The sequence below is a fragment of the Saccopteryx bilineata genome, chromosome 4 (genome assembly GCF_036850765.1).
Source record: "Saccopteryx bilineata isolate mSacBil1 chromosome 4, mSacBil1_pri_phased_curated, whole genome shotgun sequence".
Lineage (NCBI taxonomy): Eukaryota > Metazoa > Chordata > Mammalia > Chiroptera > Emballonuridae > Saccopteryx > Saccopteryx bilineata.
Window position 1 is genome coordinate 136271088 of NC_089493.1, and position 17855 is coordinate 136288942.

Below are 17855 nucleotides of genomic sequence, written 5' to 3' on the forward strand. Positions count from 1 at the left end.
GAATAGACAAGTGAATGTTCCCTAAAGAAGATAATACAAATGGCCAATAGGCACATGAAAAGATGTTCAATATTCTTAGTTATTAGGAAAATGCAAATCAAAACTACAATGAGATACTACTTCACACCCATAAAAATGGCTATAATTAAAATGAAAAACAAAAAAAGAACTCTGGCTGGTTGGCTCAGAATTAGTGTCAGCCTGGCATGTGGAAGTCCTGGGTTCAATTCTCAGTCAGGGCACACAGGAGAAGCACATGTCTGCTTCTCCACCCCTCGCCCTCTCCCTTCTCTCTTTTTTTTTTTTTTTTCATGCTTTAAATTATTTTTATTCATTTTAGAGGAGAGAGACAGACAGACAGACAGACAGACAGAAGGGGGGGAGGAGCAGGAAGCATCAACTCCCATATGTGCCTTGACCAGGTAAGCCTAGGGTTTTGAACCGGCGACCTCAGCATTTCCAGGTCAACACTCTATCCACTGCGCCAACACAGGTCAGGCTCCCTTTTCTTTCTCTCCCTCTCTCTCTCTCTCTCTCTGTCTCCCCCCCCACTTCACCCCCCATGGCTCGAGTGGTTCGAGGAATTTGTCCCAGGCACTGAGGATGGCTCTATGACAGGGGTCCCCAAACTACGGCCTGCGGGCCGCATGCGGCCCCCTGAGGCCATTTATCTGGCCCTCGCCGCACTTCTGGAAGGGGCACCTCTTTCATTGGTGGTCAGTGAGAGGAGCATAGTTCCCATTGAAATACTGGTCAGTTTGTTGATTTAAATTTACTTGTTCTTTATTTTAAATATTGTATTTGTTCCTGTTTTTTTTTACTTTAAAATAAGGTATGTGCAGTGTTCATAGGGATTTGGTCATAGGTTGTTTTTTTTTATAGTCTGGCCCTTCAACGGTCTGAGGGACAGTGAACTGGCCCCCTGTATAAAAAGTTTGGGGACCCCTGCCCTATGACCTCACATCAGGTGCTGAAATAGCTCAGTTGCCGAGAAGTGGAGCAGCACCCCAGATGGGCAGAGCATTGCCCCCTAGTGGGCTCGCTGGGTGGATCCTGGTTGGGGCACATGCGGGAGTCTGTCTCTCTGCCTTCCTGATTCCCCGCCTCTCACTGAATTAGGGGGGAAAACAAAACAGTACCCTGACCGGATAGCTCAGTTGGTTAGAGCATGGTACCAAAGTGCAAAGGTTGCTGATTTGATCCCCAGTCAGGGCACATACAGGAGCAAATTGGTGTTTCTGTCTGTCTGTCTCTCTTCTTTTCTCTCTTGCTAAATCAATAAATAAAATTTTAAAAAAGAAGTATTGACCAGGATATGGAAAAATTGGAGCACTTATACATTGCCAGTTGGGATGTAAAATAGTGCAGTTGCAATGGGAAATAGTTCTGCAATTTCTCAAAAAGTTTCACATTGTATTGTCATCTGATCCAGAAATTCTATTTCTAGGTGTATACACAAAACAGTTGGAAGCAGGAACTAAAAAACAGTTGTACCATAATATTCATAGCAAAATCATTCATAATAGCCAAAAGTTGGAAACAATTCATGTCCATCAACAAATAAAGCCAGATACATAAAATGGAATATTATTCAGCCATAAATCAGATATTACCAGGGGCTGGGGAAAAGGAGGAAATTAAGGATTATTGTGTAATGAGTAGAGTTCTGTTTGGGGTAATGAAAAAAAGTTCTAGAAATGGATGTTGATGATGTTGTACAACATTGTAAATGTACTTAATGTCACTGAATTATATACTTAAAAATAGGTAATGTGGTATATTGTATTTTATGTATAGATATACATATTAATTTTATTAAATATATATTATAAACATTTTCACTGAGATGTTTTTCAGTCTAAGTGAACATTATGGAAAAATCACAAAACAAGTGTACAAAAAATATATTGCATTATGTTTTTATAAGAAGAAAATGAGTTTTTATTAGGAGCTTTAATAGTTGATTTTCATTGAAAGGATTTAGTATTGTAACACCTGCAGCTCACAGTTTTTTCTCAAACATATATAGCATTAGTTCACAAGGAAAATTACCTATTGTAGTAAATTAAGCCAGTTAATTGACAATAATGAAATGTGTTTTAGGTTTTAATGTTCCAGCTTAGAAACACTTCTCTTCTGGAAAGGACTACAGACTATTCTCTGTGAGCTGTTGCAAACTCATTATCTTTTGCTCTTTTACAGGAGAATGAAGCCTATCCTATGTAAATACATTTGAAATATATTAACTTATAAGTGTTATCAAATTTGAAATAATATTTTTTAAAGTTCTGGAAATGAATAGTGGTGATAGTCGTACAACATTTTGAGTGTATTTAATGCCTCTCAATTATACACTAAAAATGATTAAAATGGTAAATTTTATATTTTGTATTATTTACCACTTTAAAAAAAAACTCTGTAAATTCAAAAATTTTAATATGACCTAGAAAAAGGTTTACACTGGTTAAAATTACCTGCTTTAAAAATGTGCTCCAAATTGTAGTTTATGTTGAGATAACTAATGAATTGTCAAAACCCTGCTTTGGAAATTGCCCTCACTCAGAATTGCATACCATTTTCTGACATGGTCTTGGTTTCCTCTAACTGCAGTGTATAATGCATCTTGAAGACCGGTTACAGGAGCTGTACTTCAAGAGCAAAATGTTGTCTGAGTACCTGAGGGGACAGATGCGTGTTCATGTCAAGGAGCTGGGAGTTGTTCTAGGGTATGTTCATCATTTCTTTTCTGACTTGGTTTTCACCGTGTGCTGTTTTTAAGCAAGAGCTATTCCTCAGAATCTCCTTTTTTTAAATTATTTTTTCCTGTTAGAAGCTGGACACTTATCATTCAGGTTGCTCTGTACCATATAAGAGCAGTTCCCCATCTTCCACTGATCTGAAACGCATTGTCCCCTGAGTCATTACAGTTAGGTGCGAATACAGTCAGATAAAATGAATTAATCTAAATTTTTGTCATAGAAAAATAAGTAATACTCCATTTTATTTATAACTATGTTGAAAACTTGTTCTCAGCCTCCCTGCTACCTTACAAGCTGATTGAAATAACAGCACACTGGATAGTAGTCCATTATCCTCATATTGTCACTCCTTCCCCATTATTTATATGTCTGTCTGCTCTTCATTTATTCTTGGGAAGAAGGCAGTTATCTAAAATGTTAACTGAAGGAACAGATAAATTGGTGGGAGACATAGTATAGCCCTTTTCATTATGTTCTGTGATCGCTTTCCTTATGTTCTATGGCCTCTGTGTGTGTGTGTGTATTTCTTTTGTGTGTGTGTGTGTGTGTGTGTGTATTTCTTGAAATGCTAGTTGAATAAATGAAAACAAGCTAGATTCACTTTTTTTTTTTTTTTTCTGAAGCTGGAAACAGGGAGGCAGGCAGTCAGACAGACTCCCGCATGCACCCGACCAGGATCCACCCGGCATGCCCACCAGGGGGCAATGCTCTGCCCATCTGGGGCATTGCTCTGTTGCAACCAGAACTATTCTAGCACCTGAGGCAGACGCCACAGAGCCATCCTCAGCACCTGGGCCAACTTTGCTAAAGTGGAGCCTTGACTGCAGGAAGGGAAGAGAGAGACAGAGAGGAAGGAGAGGGGGAGAGGTGGAGAAGCAGATGGATGCTTCTCCTGTGTGCCCTGGCCGGAAATCGAACCTGGGACTCCTGCACGCCAGGCCAACGCTCTACCACTGAGCCAACCAGCCAGGGCCTAGATTCACTTTTAATGAGGGGAAAAAGAACCAACATCAAATTAAATTCTTTCATTAATGTTATTTCTTACCATCCAGATTGGAAATAGATGATAGCCTGTGCATAATGTCTTTATTTAAAAAAAATATAAACTGGGTGTTGTTTTTTTGTTTGTTTTGTATTTTTCTGAAGTGAGAAACAGGGAGGCAGAGAGACGGACTCCCACATGTGCCCTACCGGGATCTACCTGGCAAGCCCACCGGGGGCAATGCTCTGCCCATCTGGGCCATTGTTCCATTGCAACTGGAGCTATTCTAGCACCTGAGGCGGAAGCCTCTGAGCCAGTGAGCCAACCGGCAATGGCCCAAACTGTTTTTTTGGGTTTTTTTAAGGATTTTATTTATTGATATTAGAAAGAGGAGACAGAGACAGAAAGGGTGGGGGAGGAATGGGAAGCATCACCTCACAGTAGTTGCTTCATGTGTGTGTTTGACAGGGCAAGCCTGAGGGTTTGAACTGGTGATCTCAGTGTTCCAGGTCAACACTTTATCCACTGTGCCACCACAGGTCAGGCAAAAAATAAAAACTAGTTTTTAAAGTAATGTGTTTTTAACTGAAGTTTATAGTGCATTGTGGCATAAAATGAAAAGTCATCATGGCCTTTTCTCCAAGTTGCCACCTTCACCCAAACAGAGTTAATATAGACTGTTTTCTTCTGACAACTTTTTCAATATATATGATAAAAATCATAATTGATTTTGTACTCTATATATCATTGGGCAACTTGCCTTTTAACATTTCTAGAATGTTTGTTCGTATAAGCACGTACTGATCTTTTTTTTTTTTTTTTGTACTTTTCTGAAGTGAGAAGCAGGGAGGCAGAGAGAGGGAAGCAGGGAGGCATGCGCCCGACCGGGATCCACCCAGCATGCCCATCAGGGGACGATGCTCTGCCCATCTGGGCTGCTGCTCCACAGCAATGGAGCCACTCTAGCGCCTGAGGCAGAGGCCATGGAGCCATCCCCAGCACCCGTGGGCCAACCTTGCTCTAATGGAGCCTTGACTGCTGGAAGAGAGAGGGAAGAGAGGGGAAGAGAGAGACAGAGAGAAAAGAGAGGAGGGAGGAGGGAGGAGCATAAGGGCGCTTCTCCTGTGTGCCCTGGCCAGGAATCGAACCCGGAACTTCCACACGCCAGGCCAACACTCTACTGCTGAGCTAGCTGGCCAGGACTTCTATCTCATTTTTAATTGCTGTATATTATATGGTGGTGTATTTTCTGGGTTTTTTCTTTTTGCTATTACAAGCCAGTGCTAGAATCAATATAAATCTTTGAAGTTTATAGGTTAGTTATTTGAAGTTGAATTTTTGGTTAAAGGGCATGTGTATTAAGTGTTTTTTTGTTTTTTTAAAAACAGTTTTATTTATTTATTTATTTTAACAGAGACAGAGAGAGAGTCAGAGAGAGGGACAGACAGACAGGAACGGAGAGAGATGAGAAGCCTCAATCATCAGTTTTTTGTGCTGACACCTTAGTTGTTCATTGATTGCTTTCTCACATGTGCCTTGACCACGGGCCTTCAGCAGACCGAGTAACCCCTTGCTAGAGCCAGCGACCTTGGGTCCAAGCTGGTGAACTTTTTGCTCAAACCAGATGAGCCTGCGCTCAAGCTGGTGACCTCAGGGTCTTGAACCTGGGTCCTTCCTCATCCCAGTCCGACGCTTTATCCACTGCGCCACCACCTGGTCAGGCATGTATTAAGTTTTTGATAGATATGGATAGTTGTTTTGATACATAACAGAAAATGCTATCCTATAAGTACCAGAATGCTCAGAAACAGCAGGAAGCACAGTCTTCCTTTTACTATTTGCAACTTTTTAATCTTTGTCAGGCTACTAGCTGGGAAATGAAATATGATTATACTTTACTTATTTAGATTTATTTATTCTCTAACCATGAATGAGTCCTCATGAGTGTTTTATATTTATTGGCCATTTTTTTCTCCTGCAAATTGTGGTACGATGTATTTTTAAGATGCTTTCATTATTTCTTCCCAAGTATGTCCTCTTATAGAAACATTTGTATTTAAAACAATATGATGTACACTATTATTCTATTATTATACTATATTGTATTTCTTAGACATTGTCCTTTGCCCTGATGCATGGTCCATCAGCAGGTTAGGGAGATGCTTTCCTACATCCATGACTTACCATTAGATTTCAGATGCTTAAAAAAAAATTTTTTTATTCCAGATTTTACTTACTGAAATATTTCTGACTGTTTCTGTCTTCATCTCTCTTACCTTTGTCTTTTGGGCAGGTTGGCCTAGGTCTTGACTGCTGAGGTATAGTGACTTTACAGGTAGCAGTCATTGCCTATAGGACTCATGTCTTGGGTACAGAAAGTCTGATTGACTTTTTTTTCCCCCCTTAATTTCAGGATTGAATCCAGTGATCTTCCTCTTCTGGCTGCTGTAGCAAGCACTCACTCTCCATATGTTGCTCAGATACTCCTTTAACATAAAGATTGTTTGGAATGTTAAGTAGAAACCAAGGAAGCAGATACATCATGCATTTGGCATTTTTTCCCCATTAGATTACCATCTGAGTGAGTCAGTCACTTGGGTATCCTGCCTTGCAGGTTTACTGTGTGATCATCATGTGTCTTTTTCTGTTTGACTAGACTTTTTGGGTGGTGGTAGATTTTTAACCAAGTAAAACTAAAATAGCATAAGTACTTTTTGGTTAAAAATTTGAACAAACTGAAGTGTAACCAACAAATTTCTATAAAATGAATAACATAGAAGAATTTTATATGATTACTACAGTGTTGCCACAGCTCATAAAAAGCAACAGATGTCTCATGTTTAAATGACTCTGAGTCATTTCATTAGTTTTATTTCCTTATTCCTAAGGTACAGAGGATTACAAAACATTGAATATTATTTTGTTTTGTCAATTCAAAATAACTAATTTCTGGGTTTTTTCAAAGTATTTTAAACAGCCTGTTAATTATAAGAAACTTAAAAGAATGAGTGTAAGTAAATCGGTGTTATGTTATCCATCCAAGTGTACATATGTATCTAGTTTTTTAAAAAGCAGAAATAGAAGTACAAGATTGATAAATATGCCTTTTTACATATATATATTTTCAACTATTATTGATTGTATATAATGTTGAAATGTTACTTTATGATTTTCTTTTTCAAAAACCCTAAAATATAAGTAAAGTCAATCATTTTTTAAGGCTGGGGAATGTAGATTCCCATATAAGAATACTACTTTATACTATTTGTTTTGTTTATAAGTATAAGCTAATTCTTATAAATGTTAATATTTACATATTTCTGTCTAATTTAATAAATTAAAATTAGGATTACAAATTGCACCAAAGCATTGGCAAAAATAGTATTTTTTTTTCAAAAGTGCTCAGGTAGCCGAAGCCTTTGCTTTCGGTATCAGTCATCCTTGAACCCATAGGAACTAAATATTTGTTTTACTGCTTCTTAATATTCAACTTACACTAATAGAAGTTATTAACTCTTAAAATTGTTTTTTCTTAAATTTCCCTTCTTCCAAAAGCTAATTTTTTTTCAAAGATTTTCACTTTTCAGTTATTGGTTTGTATATACTGTAGAGTGTTGCTTGTAAGAAAGGCTAATATGGAACCAAACTCTTGTAAGTAATGTAAATAGAAAGATGGGTAGGTAAAGTTTTCAATATGCTCTACTACCTCAGTTTACTTGAATACTACATTATAGTTTATTCTTTACTTATCTTGTCCAAATACTTTAATTCTAGAAATGAAGATGGTTTCTGTTTTCATGGACTATTTTTAAAATAATTAGTGGATTAGCTATAAAAAAAAAACACCTGCTTATTTTATTACTAAATACATTTCCTGTATAATACATTCACTCTTCCTGTTTGAATTTTCAGTAATTAAAGATTTCTGTGGTTTGAGGCTTGGACCTTTCTATTATAGTGTTGGGTCACATTTTGCCTTGCTCTCTGTGTCATATTCAAGAACTCTCCAGCCTAGGTTAAGAAGAAATGATTGTTTTAATGGAATGTAAACCTGAAATTGATGTGCCTGCAATCATTCTGTTCTCTGTGTCCTATCAACTGGTCCCAGTTAGTACCTGAGTCTCCCATGGATGGCTTGCTGCCAAACAGTATTTATATTTTCTTTGACTTAATATTCTTATTCTATTATTAAATTCTTCACTATTCTATTCTAAGTTTGGAATTCTATGAATCAAGTTCTTTGGCAGAACTCAGATAATATAAAAGTTCATATATAGGTCATTATATTTTTTATTGTAGTTCAGAAAAATATGTAGCAGGCAGATAATGTCTGTTTTGCATGTTTTCTTTTTTGATTATTAAACTATTCACAGTCCTATTTGAACTCTCTAATAAATTGTCATTTAGAAAATTATTCAATAAATGGGTGACTCTTGCTACTGTTATTCTTAAAAGTAAGCTTTGCTTGGAAGGAAAAGGCTTATAGTTTCGTATAGAATCATTAATCCTTATAGGATTCCTGAGTCTTATAATTCCCAGCATTTCTGTAATTTCTGCTGCCTTCATCATAGTCATTTTTTCTTTATACAAAGCCCATGGAGTAAGCTGCTTTCATTAAAATGTCATTATGATGAATGTGAAAAGAGTTTTTACATATTCAAAATATTTTTTTCAACTTCTTATGGTACAGACAGATATCTGTTACGTATTTTTAAAAACCTGTTTGCTGCAATAGGAAATGAAAAGGGATCTTTTACATTAATATTTAAAACTAATATTTCCTTGTATATAAACTAATTGATTAGATTTGAAATAGCCCTGGCTTTTATTAATATGTCTTAATTTTGAGTTTGAAACTATTAAGTGCAATAAACATACCAGCACAAATTTAATTTTGTTGTAATTGGCATACACTGAGGATGATCACTTAAAAAATGATTTCACACAATGCCTGTTTCTGGTAGATGTCTTCTGAAATTGTTCTGCTTTCTCTTAAGTTATTTAGATGGTGGGGTAAATGTACATACTGTTTCTTGTTCTGTATATATTTCTCAAATGTACATCTGTATTGTAATAACCCCCCAGTTCTAGGGGAAATTTGTGCAATAAATACACGTCAATTTGATGGATGATTTTCGTCTTTCTTTCATGTATTATTAATAAGGTACAGTAACCAAGATTTCTCATAAATGTAAGAAATATTGGAACCTTTCAAGAAGCATAGAGGGATGATTTTGGTTAACATGGACTCTACTGTCTGGATCCATTTTTCAAATGTGAAACTTTTAGGCATGTTATCTTGTTTGTAATGTCTTTTTCTAGTCCTAAATACCTGTTTTGGTAATTTTGAATCTACTTTACAAGGTGGTTGTGAGAATCGAGTGAAATAATGAAGGTCAAGAATTTATCTTAATGCATGGCACACTCCAAAATGCTCAGTATTTTTTGGCTGCTACTGTTACTAGGCAATCTGTCCAGCCTCTTCTCTATGGCCCCCACCTGCTGTGGGGAGAATTTAACGTATATTCTTATAAAAAAAAATACGGGTATATTCTTAGATTTGGCCTAATCCTTATAATGACAAATTGAAAATTTCTTTAAATGCTTTTGTAAAAACATACTCAATATCATTTAAAACCTCGAAAAAAACATGTAAACCTGTTATGTGCATTGTATCTGAAAGAAATTGCTATTGACTTTACAATTAAACAAAAATTGACCAATTGATTTGTGTTCTAAACCTGGTTTGTTCACTGATTTGCATGTGACTCTGAGCAAGTCTGTCCTCTACATCTGCATTGCAGGGAAGTCAGCTCTTCCATCAGTCCTAGTGCCTGCTCTGCAGCAGTGGTTCAGCTAGGTTGAACCTTGGTAGGTTAGGTTGATTTGGGCAGAGATGCTAGGAGGCAGGATTAGACCTGGGGCTTTTTGTAGTGCCTGTCTTCATATCTTTTTTGTTAAAGATTTTATTTATTGATTTTTAGAGAGAGAGAAGGAAGGGAGAGCAAGAGGGTAAGGAGCATCAACTCACAGTTGCTTCACTTCATTTGTTCATTGATTGTTTCTCATATGTGCCTTGACCAGACAGGCCCAGGATTTCAAACTGGCGCCACCACAGGCCAGGCTGTTTTCATATCATTTTACATGTATCACCCTTATATTTGACCAAAGAGAGTAAGTGCACTGGTTTAAAGCAGAGAGGAAGTATACAATATTTGAGAAGCATTCACAAATTAGTACCTGTGTTTATAGGTGCTGTTCCCTCATAAATGTGAGAAATCTTGCAACCTTTTCAAGAAGCATAAAGGGATGATTTTGGTAATATGAGAGAAATATAGAAAATTTAGTCTTAGGCAATAGACTTTTCTATCTGGGTCCATTCTGTCTCAGACCAGAATGGTTTCCAGTTAGTATGTGGTGACAAATGTAAAGATACAGGGAATTCTTCATGTCTTTGCCAGTGTGGAAGGTAGGAGTGGAATGTTAAGTGGGACCAAACCTGAAGTGAAGGTGCAGTTGGGCCTGGGGAATTGTGACTCTGTGTGGGGAAGATTTAGGCTAATAAAAGGGGGAGGTTGGAGAGTGTAGTGCTTGCTATCTGTGCTTTGTAGTACAGACTGTGGACTTGGCCATGTCTTCTCTAGATTTAAGATGTGAGACTTCCCTGAAGAGAGGATAACACATATAAGCAGTCCAAAAGAGATTTTTTAAAGAATATGGGAAATTCCCACTCATTATCTGTTAGGAGAACTTTGGTGAGGCTTTTGGTTTTCATTAGGTTGCAGACAGCTTGTCTGGGTTAACAGTCTGATTAGACCTCCTATAAACTTGTATTTACTCTAAGGAGAATATTAAGTTGAAAAGGCTTGAGTTTCCTTTCCAAATGACTAGGACAAGAACAGTGTAAAAGCATGTCTTTATAATAGTCACTTCAGTGTTCAGATTAAGATTATTGGTAAAGGCAGTGTTACCTAAATTGTCTCAAGGTGAGTGACATAGTTGAAGTGTGTAAATAATTTTTATAAGGAATATATATTATATAACATGTTTATGATGTATATATATATATATGGAATATTTACACATTTCCTCCAGCAATTTGTGATGCCACTTATATCACACATTGGGTCCAGCACTCACAAATCAGTTTCTCTTTCTGTTACAGAGGCTGGAATTAAGATGGGTTAGACTTGTGCAGAACCTGAGTTAAAGTAGTTTTCACACCTAATTGCATATTAGAAACACCCAAGTAGCTGTTGAAAAATATCAATTCCTAGGTCCCACATGCAGAGATTCTGATTCATTGATAGAAACTGATCTGGATTTGGAACAGCACATGCTTATTTTCCCACTAGTAGTGCTTCAATCTCCCAACATGCTCCAAATCTCAATTTCTTACTTCATTCCAAGTGTTATTAAATCCAGTGCTTTTTACCCCGTTTTTGTTTTCCTCATTCTGGAAAGAAGGCCATGTGATTGTGTCTGCTTCAGGCACAGTTTTGCATAATAAAACAGTTATTTAGTTAGGCATCTTTCTTGACCATTAATAGCAATCAAGTGCCTATCTTCTAATAGCAAAATCTCTCATATTTTTAGGTAGTTCCATTTGTTCATTCAGCAAATACTGATTGAACACCTGTTATGTGCTAGGCAAAGTTCTGGGTGCCAGGGATGTGAGAATAAATGGCACAGACTTTATGTTCTCATGGAGTTTACATATTTTCTGCTGATGGAGATAGGCAAAAATATGCTCTTGGGTTGTGGTAAGTATAATGAAGAAAAATAAGGTATGGTAACAAGTTAAGCCACTTTTTTTAAGGTTCAACCATGTTTTTATTTTGCCAGAATTTAATATTTTTTCCTTTCAGACACAAATTAATGCTGTTGAATCCTATCTTGGAGGTTGCTTTTCCTCTAGAAAGAGCCATGAGTGCCTTCACTGTCTCCTTTTTTCAGCATACCAGAGCATAATACAAGATAAGATAGTAAGGACAAGTTAGATTTTGAAAATGTGCATAAATTTAGATGTGTATAATTGCTATGGATATTAGTAGTTTTTACTGTTGCTATCTTATGATAAAGCCTAATAAAATAAGTTGTTAAATATGTAATTCATTTCTCCTGTGAAATATCTTATAGAGAAAAATGAACAAATATACACTAATGTGTAACCATCATTTATGTCAAGGAGTAAATTATTTTTAGTAACCCAGAAGCCCTCTCCATGTGCTCTATCCTGATCAAAATCCACCCCTTTTCCTTTTTATAACTACCAACTTGACTTTCTTTTTTTTTTTAATTGAGAGGTGAGGAGGCAGAGAGACAGACTCCCACATTTGCCCCGACAGGTATCTACCCTCCAAGCCCCCTATGGGGCAATGCTCTGCCCATCTGTCGCTGTTGCTCCATTGCTCAGCAACTGAGCTATAGTGCCTGAGCCAAGAGACCATGGTGCCATCCTAACGCCTGGGGCCAACTTGCCCAAATCATTTGAGCCATGGCTGCAGGAGGAGGTGAGAGAGAGAGAGAGAGAAAGGGAGGGGTGGAGAAGCAGATGGTCGCTTCTGTGTTCCCTAACCAGATTCAAACCCAGAACTTCCACATACCAGTTGACACTCTACTGCTGAGTCAACTGGCCAGGGCCCAACTTGACTTTCCTGAATTATTTCCTTGCTTTTTATTTTATAGTTTTACCTCTGTGTGCATTCCTAATTGATATACATACTTTAATTTTGCTTGTGTTTGTACTTTGTGTAATTATAACTACATATTTTGTGTTTTGCTTTTTCTCTCTCAACATTATATTGGAGAATCATCCATGTGCTATGTAGCTGCTCTTTCACTGAAAGAATATACTACAGTTTATCTATCCTATTGATGGAGGTTTGGGTTAATGTGAAAAAAAATATTTGTTCAACTTTTCTGGTGTACATGGGTATTAGCATATATATCACAGAATGGACTTGTCATACAGTATGTTAAGTTTCAGCTTTATATATTTTTTCCAAAGTGGTTCCCCAATTGACACCCATAGTTTGTGAGTTCCTGTAACTCCACATCTTCATGAATACTTAAGGGTATTTCTGAATAGTTGTTAATGAAGAAAAATGTCATAAAAAAATTCAATTTTTCAGACTTGAATTTCTGCTTTAGAGAAGTCACTTCCCAGAGATAAAGTAATAGAATAGAGTTCTTGGATTGTGCAGGGCAACATCTTTAAGTGCTCCATGTGAATTATCTCAACATAATCTTAAAAGAATCCCAAATCACTAGCTTCTTGATTATCCCCATTTTACATATAACGAAACTGAAGTTCAAAGAACTTAACTGATTTATTTAACTAGAAATGTCCTATTACATACACAAATTCAGGTTTTGTCCTTTAAAGTCCATTTCCATGATGGGAATAAAGTCCATCATGCTTTATTTCCTTTTCCTTTCAAATATTGATGTGGCTCTGGAAAGTGACGTGTGAAGAATGGAAGGAATAACCTTTGTGATCTTAGGTAGAACTTGAAAAGGATATAAAAAAGTGAATGAAAATGGGATTGCAGTTCCTCGTGATCTCTCCACAAGAACTTGCTTTCCAGAATGGCTGAACCACAACTGCTGTGGTCAAGTTTTTGTCCAATACTCAGAAATGTGCTAATGTTATGTTGTAAACTTCGTTTGAGCAAGCCTAACGACTAACGGAAACCCCTTCTCAACATCAGCCACCATAACCAGGTCTCAGAAACGGTAAATGTAGTAGCTTGAACCTCTTTTCCTTTGTTACTCTAGAAAACACTTTTCATTCGTATCATCTCATTAGAAAGTTTCTGTGAATAACGTCATAATCACAAATCTGAGTTTAGTGAGCTATGGTGATTGCTGTGAGAAATAAGATGTACCTAGATGTGATACGCAGCCCTCAGCTTAAAATTTAGTGGAAAGGACATGTCTGTCTATGGCGGCTCCAAAGTAAGCAAATCTGTGCAGCCTATGTATGCGTTATTGGGGTAGGAGTGAAAAGAACTGTTCCAGAAGGATGGATTCTGGAGTTATTTCTGTAATCCTAAGGTAGAAATACTCGTGCGGATTTCTGGTTGCCCGAAGAAAGGTCTGTTTTTCTTACGAATGGACCCGTTTGTTGGGAAACAAGACTGTATAAGTACAATATAGTACAGAAGCGGTCACTCTGGAGTCCAGGCAATCCTAAGCCCCCCTGCCTTAGGGTGGGACGGAGGGAGGGGTGCCCTGGGCCCTGGTTACGTGAACGCAGCAAACTAGCTTCACGACCCGGCATTCCCTGAGCAGGCCGCCGGCACGGTGGCTGCCCACCACTGCTAGGCCGGGAGCCTGTGATTTCTCTGCCTTGATCTCAGGACGTCCGTCTTGGACAGGACAAGTACTTGTCGCTGGGGCTCTTCTACAAGAGACTCCTTTTCTTAGGATAAACAGAAAAGAGTTGCAAGAACTTGTTCGCCAAACGGCGACTTTGACTTCCGCACGCTCTCGAAAGGGGGGGGCGTGGGCCACGGCCGTGGCCACACCCTGAGCTTCCGGGTTTGGATACAAACACAACTCCACCTAAAACGTCTTCCTCACGGCTGTGCTCCAACAAACCATTTTTTTACTCCTTCCCTCGCAGCGCGTTTCCGGGGTCCCCACCGGAAGCTGGAGCGGCCGAAGCCGCACATCCGAGGCGGATCCTGCGAGAGGGTTTTTAGATGAAGTCTCGCGACGTGTCCTTAAATCTCACGAAGTATTAGACGAGGCCTAACTGTACCGCCCCAGTTCTTACGTCACCGAGGAGCCACGCCCTAAGGCGCTCGTTTGCGTGTGCGCGCGTGCTGCGCATGCGCACTTGCCCTCCCTTTCCCCCCCGCGCTGGTTTTTCTCTGGCCAGTCGCGCGTGGGCTGAGGCCCTGGGCGGGCGTTGTGAAGGCTTGTTTGTTTGAACCGGGTCCCTGCCGTTGGCTGGAGTTCCACTCCTCAGAGGTGTGGGGGTGCAGACCCCCTACCTGAGGTGAATGGACTGTCGTATGTGCTGCTAAGGGCAGGTTAAAGAGCACGGGGCCGGGGCCGCGACCATGAACTCACCCGTGGACCCCGGCGCTAGGCAAGCGCTGAAGAAGAAGCCGCCGGAGCGGACCCTGGAGGTAAGGCCGGCAAGCCCGGCATGCTTCTCGCTGTCCTGCGGACAGCGTATCCCTTGTCGGGCCGAAACCTGCGGCGACTATCCCCTTGCCAGAGCCTCACACCTGCTGCCAGAGTGGGTGTTCCTCTGCACCCCCTGAGCGGGGCCTTCCTCGCGGACCGGTGACGAATAGCTTTCCTGGTAGTGATGCCGCCTTCTCCGCTCACCGAACTTGCCGGTGACTTCCTAGTGTTTTAGATAAGAAAGCAGCATTTACTAAATCGTTATTTTTCAGGGTAAAATGTGGGTTTCTGAGTGACATTACTCTTAGGTAGGTAGACTGAAAAACGAGATAGAAACTAAGTGAAGGATTACAGCCATGTTATTAGGAAAGAACTTCTCTTTGAAGGTTCCCTGCTATACTCTACAAGTAACTAAAAAAGGGTGAAGTTTTCAAAATTACTTTCAAACTTTACATCCAGTCAGATAATGAATTCTGGGGGAGGATGATGCATATTTAAATATCAGTTCTGGAGGTACTTGTTCACACTGTCATTGGAAAATTTTACAGTATTTTGTGCTTGGACCCAAGCTTGGTTGTTGGGTTGTCAGTAATGGCATCAGCTTAAATGATTTTCACTTGACCTAAAAGCTGGTTTTCAAATATATGACTAAAACCTGTAAAACCTTGAACATCCTTATAGAGTGCTTAGATTTTGGGGGCAGATTTTCCTTGATTTGAAGAAGTTTTTATGATAAGTGGTGTGTTTTCTATTAGAAAGAAAAACTAAAAACGTGAATGGATTGTTGGATTAGCTTGTGTATAGTTGCAATAAATGAAATTAAAGCATTGGTTAATTCTTCCTTAATCTCTTGAGTTTTTCAGATTTATAGCGTTTTTCATAGTAGGTCTCAGTAACTTTTGGCTGATCTTTTCTGCAATAACATTATTCAAGCCATAATTGTAGCCTTTTATGGGTAAAACTTCATTGTTGGAGATCTTAATCTTTGCATAGAAACAGGCAAATGCATTTTCCCGAGTCCTTTTTTAATATCTGCTTTTATAATCCCAGGTGTTTTAATTTCCCTATGATGTTTCTTGAAGTAATTGAGCTAAATGTAGGCATTCACCGTGATGACGGGTGAATCTGCCATAGTTTTTATATCATTAGAGAGTTATCATGCAAGGTTTGCAATGTATAATGTCACTTTTACTTTTAAATATTACTTATGATACATTCACATTTTTTTAAATAATTTTATTTTTTTTAATGGGGCGACATCAATAAATCAGGATACATATATTCAAAGATAACAAGTCCAGGTTATCTTGTCGTTCAGTTATGTTGCATACCCATCACCCAAAGTCAGATTGTCCTCTGTCACCTTCTATCTAGTTTTCTTTGGGCCCCTCTCCCTCTCCCTTTCCCCCTTCCCCCCCCCCCCCCATAACCACCACAATCTTATCAATGTCTCTTAGTTACTTTTATGTCCCACCTACGTATGGAATAATGCAGTTCCTGTTTTTTTCTGATTTACTTATTTCACTTCGTACAATGTTATCAAGATCCCACCATTTTGCTGTAAATGATCCGATGTCATCATTTCTTATGGCTGAGTAGTATTCCATAGTGTATATGTGCCACATCTTCTTTATCCAGTCATCTACTAACGGGCTTTTTGGTTGTTACCATGTCCTGGCCACTGAACAGTGCTGCAATGAACATGGGGCTGCATGTGTCTTTACGTATCAATGTTTCTGAGTTTTGGGGGTATATACACAGTAGAGGGATTGCTGGGTCATAAGGTAGTTCTATTTTCAGTTTTTTGAGGAACCACCATACTTTCTTCCATAATGGTTGTACTACTTTACATTCCCACCAACAGTGTATGAGGGTTCCTTTTTCTCCACAGCCTCTCCAACATTTGCTATTACCTGTCTTGTTAATAATAGCTAATCTAACAGGTGTGAGGTGGTATCCCATTGCAGTTTTGATTTGCATCTTTCCAATAACTAATGAAGATGAGCATCTTCTCATATATCTGTTGGCCATTTGTATTTCTTCCTGGGAGAAGTGTCTGTTCATGTCCTCTTTCCCATTTTTTTATTGGATTGTTTGTTTGTTGTTGAGTTTTATGAGTTCTTTGTATATTTTGGATATTAGGCCCTTATCTGAGCTGTTGTTTGAAAATATCGTTTCCCATTTAGTTGGCTTTCTGTTTATTTTGTTATCAGTTTCTCTTGCTGAGCAAAAACTTCTTAGTCTGATGTAGTCCCATTCATTAATTTTTGCCTTCACTTCTCTTGCCTTTGGAGTCAAATTCATAAAATGCTCTTTAAAACCCAGGTCCGTGAGTTTAGTACCTGTCTTCTTCTATGTACTTAATTGTTTCAGGTCTTATGTTTAGATCTTTGATCCATTTTGAGTTAATTTTAGTACAGGGGGACAAACTGTAGTCCAGTTTCATTCTTTTGCATGTGGCTTTCCAGTTTTCCCAGCACCATTTATTGAAGAGGCTTTCTTTTCTCCATTATGTGTTGTTGGCCCCTTTATCAAAAATTATTTGACTAAATATATGTGGTTTTATTTCTGGACTTTCTATTCTGTTCCATTGGTCTGAGTGTCTATTTTTCTGCCAATACTATGCTGTTTTGATTGTCGTGGCCCTATAATAGAGTTTGAAGTCAGGTATTGTAATGCCCCCAGCTTCATTCTTTCTCTTTAGGATTGCTTTGGCTATTCGGGGTTTTTTATAGTTCCATATAAATCTGATGATTTTTTGCTCTATTTCTTTAAAAAATGTCATTGGAATTTTGATGGGAATTGCATTAAATTTGTATATTGCTTTGGGTAATATGGCCATCTTGATTATATTTATTCTTCCCAACCAAGAACAAGGTATATTTTTCCATCTCATTATATCTTTTCCGATTTCTCTTAACAATGGTTTATACTTTTCATTATATAAGTCTTCACATTCTTTGTTATGTTTA

At 38.4% G+C, this 17855-nt stretch overlaps 2 protein-coding genes across 10 annotated transcripts in view; both read left to right on the forward strand.

The window, feature by feature from the left end:
* The window catches only part of FNIP1 (folliculin interacting protein 1), a 195481-nt gene extending 186615 nt beyond the window's left edge, over window positions 1-8866 (forward strand). For both annotated transcript variants that reach the window (XM_066278448.1, XM_066278449.1), the window contains 2 exons: window positions 2611-2726; window positions 6155-8866. In XM_066278448.1, the coding sequence (XP_066134545.1) occupies window positions 2611-2726; window positions 6155-6233 (195 nt within the window). In that variant the 3' untranslated portion in view covers window positions 6234-8866. The remainder of the gene's footprint in view (window positions 1-2610; window positions 2727-6154) is intronic.
* Window positions 8867-14610: 5744 nt separating this feature from the next.
* Window positions 14611-17855, forward strand: part of RAPGEF6 (Rap guanine nucleotide exchange factor 6) — a 225462-nt gene continuing 222217 nt past the window's right edge. For all 8 annotated transcript variants that reach the window (XM_066278439.1, XM_066278445.1, XM_066278443.1 and 5 more), the window contains exon 1: window positions 14611-14882. In XM_066278439.1, the coding sequence (XP_066134536.1) occupies window positions 14814-14882 (69 nt within the window). In that variant the 5' untranslated portion in view covers window positions 14611-14813. The remainder of the gene's footprint in view (window positions 14883-17855) is intronic.